This window comes from Dermacentor albipictus, unplaced genomic scaffold (assembly GCF_038994185.2).
Source record: "Dermacentor albipictus isolate Rhodes 1998 colony unplaced genomic scaffold, USDA_Dalb.pri_finalv2 scaffold_24, whole genome shotgun sequence".
Classification (NCBI taxonomy): Eukaryota; Metazoa; Arthropoda; class Arachnida; order Ixodida; family Ixodidae; genus Dermacentor; species Dermacentor albipictus.
The window spans coordinates 418,148-422,200 of record NW_027225578.1 but is presented as its reverse complement, the minus strand read 5'-3'; the positions used below and the strand labels follow the sequence as shown (position 1 = coordinate 422,200).

Here is a 4,053-nt window from a genome sequence, read left to right as displayed (position 1 = left end):
TCCGGCAAACTAAAAAAAAAAGAATAATGGCTGGTGAGAAAGAAACACCCGGCACATACACATAACGATAGTTTCGCTATAGTGCGAAACCGTGTCGATTAAAGAAACGAGAATCCGTGGTGCGCGCGCCAAGCAAAGTGATGTAACGTACACTCTGCCGATGGTATGCTCCGGCAGCAACAGGAAGAGACAAGGCTTCGCAATGACATCTTCATCACTGTGAGCCTGAGCCATGTGATGCGACGCCTTAAGTTTCTATCTCTCTCAAAGCCACGTAGAATTTATTGGTTGAACAGTTAAGGTGTTTCTCTAACTTGCGTCATCCTAACACTTCATGGTACTTTTGCTGCGCGCAATCCATATTTCCTTTAGCGTGCTCGGCACTTTTGTCCATGAAGTTCACTAAGGGTGCAGTGCGAATGCACCTGCAGTACTTTAAAGGATCCCACACAATGCCGCCCACCTGAAGCTTGCCAAGATCCATCTTCTTCTAGATGGATGCGCGCGTCAGCAGCGCCACTGCTCCACACTCTGCGTTTGACAAGCATCCTTGACAAGCTCCATGAAGGCTGGGCGTAAAAGAAGACGTTGCGCTCTGATTTCTTTGTTACTCAAATCGTGGGAAGGCATTATCACTAGATTTACCCACAAACACAAATGGCGTAGCCAAGATAATAATAATAATAATAATAATAATAATAATAATAATAATAATAATAATAATAATAATAATAATAATAATAATAAAAGAAAAAGAGAGAAAGCCACCATAAGAATCTCCTAACGAGGGCTGCTTTTTTCAGCTTTCGTTTTGTTTTTGTTTTTGTGATTTTTATGGAGCTGATCATAGCGCAAGACTTGTAGTGACGAATATGGTGATGACTAAAAATATGCCATTTAGGATGTCTTCAGTAAGAGTCAGAGCATTGCACACGACATTTATGCGTTTCTATTCGTTCATTTTTCTTGCCTACTTTTCATTTCCGCTGTAATTTGTATGTTTCTGCATACAAGAAAGTTTGTCCCGCAAAATGGGCCATTACAGCATTTACTTACAAAAAGAATGCGTTTGATTATTTTTATTATCAATCAGCTCTCACTCATGAAACTCATGCGTGACTCGTGAACCTCATACCGCCTCATGAAGCTAGTGTAATAAACAGAGTATTCATTTCTCTGTCAGTCAGGCAATCCGATACAGTGGGTCTTTCCCACCATCATGTATGCCCCGTCATGTAAGTGGACGACGAGAAAGAAAAGGCCCTTGGCCTGGCAGCGGCCATCGCGCCACAAAATCAAAGTCCCCAAGAGCGGACCTGCATGTTGCCGGCTCGTCCGACTCGCCGCGCACGCCTCCATGGTGGCTAGAGAGCCCAGCAGGCAGCCATGAGCGGCTCCGACGAGTACTACCGCGTGCTCGAGGTGCCGCGAGATGCGACGCAGGACGACATTCGACGCGCCTACCGGCGGCTGGCACTCAAGTGGCACCCGGACAAGAACCCCACCAACAAGGAAGAGGCCGAGCGTCACTTCAAGGCCATCGCCGAAGCGTACGAGGTACTCTCGGACGAGACTAAGCGGCGTCAATACGACTTGTACGGCCCCAGCGGCTACGACACGAGCCAACAGAGCAACGGCGGCAGCCGCAACACCAGCGGCGGCTTGTTCTGCGCCGCCTTCCGAGACCCCGAGGAACTGTTCCGCGAGTTCTTCGGTACGGCAGACCCGTTCGAGGAGCTGTTCCGGGCAGTCCGTCACGGTAGCACCAGCGCGCATGCGCGCCAGACTCCACGCCAGTCTCCTCCGCGTCCTGCGGGGGCCAGCGGTCCTGGAACGGGCTCGCTGCTGACGGGTAGGTCCTTCTCGCCGCCTTTCCGCCAGCAGCAGCAGGGTGGCGTGGATTCCAGTAGGATCCTTCGTCCTGGCGGTTTCTTTTTCGACCTCGACGACATGCTCTTCGGCGGCTGCGGCACGGTGCCCAGTGGACCGTGCGGACTCGGGTTCACGGCGCCTGGCGGCTTCACAGGTCTGCCGACAGAGCAAATGAGCTCGGTGCGCTACATGAATGGCAAGCGCTGTGAGACGCGCACCATCGTCCAGGACGGCGTCAGAACGGTGCTGTCCTTCGAGGACGGCCGCTTGGTGTCGCGCACAGTTAACGGCGTGCCGCAGGAGGTGCCCAAGCCCACGGAAGACAACGGCAAGGACGACTCGCTGCAAGCGGGCCAAAGCGGGCGCAAGGTCACCGACAGCCTGTCCACGCCGCTCTCGGCCGAAGGCCCGGCCCGTCGGAGCAAGAGCAAGTGCGTGAGTTCAGCCGGCAGCGTGGGTGAGGTGAGTCCCAAGTGTAGGCCCGTGTACGCGCAGAAGGGACCTCCGACGCGCCAGACGAGCAAGGTACACAAAAGTCGCAGCCGGAACGCGTCCAAGTGCGCCGTGAAAGTGCCCCGCAGAGAAGGCAGCGAGACTGCTTCATTGAACAGCACCACCACCAGCACCATTAATACACAGCCGTCGCCGACTCAACCGCCACCGATAGCAACGCAACAGAATGCTGCTCCTCAGACGGCCCTCAAGCGCAAGCCGTCGAAAACCAGCAAGTGAGCAAGCTCGTCGGATTTGCAGCGGAAAAAATTCTCGGGCAAAGTATGTCTCTAGCGCGCTGAATAAAAAGAAAAAAAAAGAACGAGAGTTCTTTGCTGTATTACTATTATTTCATCACCTGCGGTTTTTTAACGTGCACCAAAGGCACGGTACAAGCATCCATGCCACACTTCGCTACTTCTCTCATCGTGTAATACGAATGGACATAACAGTTGCTTATCGGCATCAAGCGTCGGTATAGCTATGACGTCATGGCACATTCTCTGCCTGATGTTATCGTGCACATATCCGCACGGCACGTGCCCGTTTGCGTTGCTACATTTACCCTTTTTCTACGAGCAGGTACTTTAAAACTATGTCCGGCAACGACCATACGATTTTGCTTTTCCGGCTGGGTTACATGGAAAAGTGAGTCCAACATGAACAAGAAGCTCTAATGGTGAAATATCCGGTGAACGCAGTTTTAATTACTTCCGTTTTTTTAATTTTGGTGATGTTAGATATGGAGCTGTTTCCTGCGATTACTTCGAGTTCCCCAGACCACATCGGATTGCAGCACAGCTAATTGAGGAATGCCGAAGCAGGAAAGCACATTCCAGAGGAGCGGCCGAGCAAACAAGTTTAAGGCAACAAGTTCACGTGCCAACAAGTTCGTGCGCCGCCGGGATTAGCAGGTGGGCCTCCGACAATGGAGCATGAGCAGCCCTCCCCTTCTCCTCGTTCGAAGTGCATTGCCAGTCTGCGAGGCAAGACCACAGAGAGCCGCCAGGTGTGACACCGCGACACGGGCGCCTACCATTGGCTGAAAGTGGCGTCATCGGAGTGGACTCTCCCATTGGTCAAACATTACGTGACTTACAGTGCTCGAAGGGTTTATAAGAAGCCTTCCAGAGAGACCTGAGCATTCTGGGACATTCCCTGATTCCCTGATTCACCTCTCTCGAACTTCTTGCCGCGGGCCGCAGCGTCCGAGTTGCTGCCGGCCCGTAATGACTGTACGAATGTTACTTGTCGCTCACCTCTGTATATAATGTAGAATAAATCCCTCCCAAGTTTGGGTTTTCATCCGCGAAGTCCCGTCCCTCAACCCCTACATCTGGTGGCAGCGGTGGGATCGCCTCCGAATGCATCAGCTGGTGGCAGCGCTACGGATAAACCTTCGTCGAGAGAGATCCTAAAGAACCGGGAAGATCGAAGAAGAGAGAGCCTTCGTCGAAAGAGGTCCGAAGAAACTGGGAGTAGCGAAGAAGGAGCGAGCCTTCGACCCAGGGAGTCCAAAGGAACCGGGAACAGCGGACAAATGAACCGGATGGCAGGGTGCTGCAACCGTAAGTGAGCGCGTGGTTTTTTTTCCTTATGATTCGCCAGATTCAAATGTTGTGTGTTCATTTTGATAGTTCTGGGAATCGGGAGTTTGTTGCATTGTGTGTTTGCACAAATAATTAAGGA

The 4,053-nt window shown here is 51.9% G+C and overlaps 1 protein-coding gene across 1 annotated transcript; it reads left to right on the top strand.

Annotated features, from left to right (window-relative positions):
• The first annotated feature begins 1,240 nt into the window (after positions 1-1,240).
• LOC139052477 (dnaJ homolog subfamily B member 6-like) lies at positions 1,241-2,718 on the top strand. The gene has a single exon (XM_070529595.1). It carries the CDS (start codon positions 1,387-1,389, stop codon positions 2,602-2,604), a length of 1,218 nt encoding a protein of 405 aa, XP_070385696.1. The 5' UTR covers positions 1,241-1,386; the 3' UTR covers positions 2,605-2,718.
• The last annotated feature ends 1,335 nt before the right edge of the window (positions 2,719-4,053 follow it).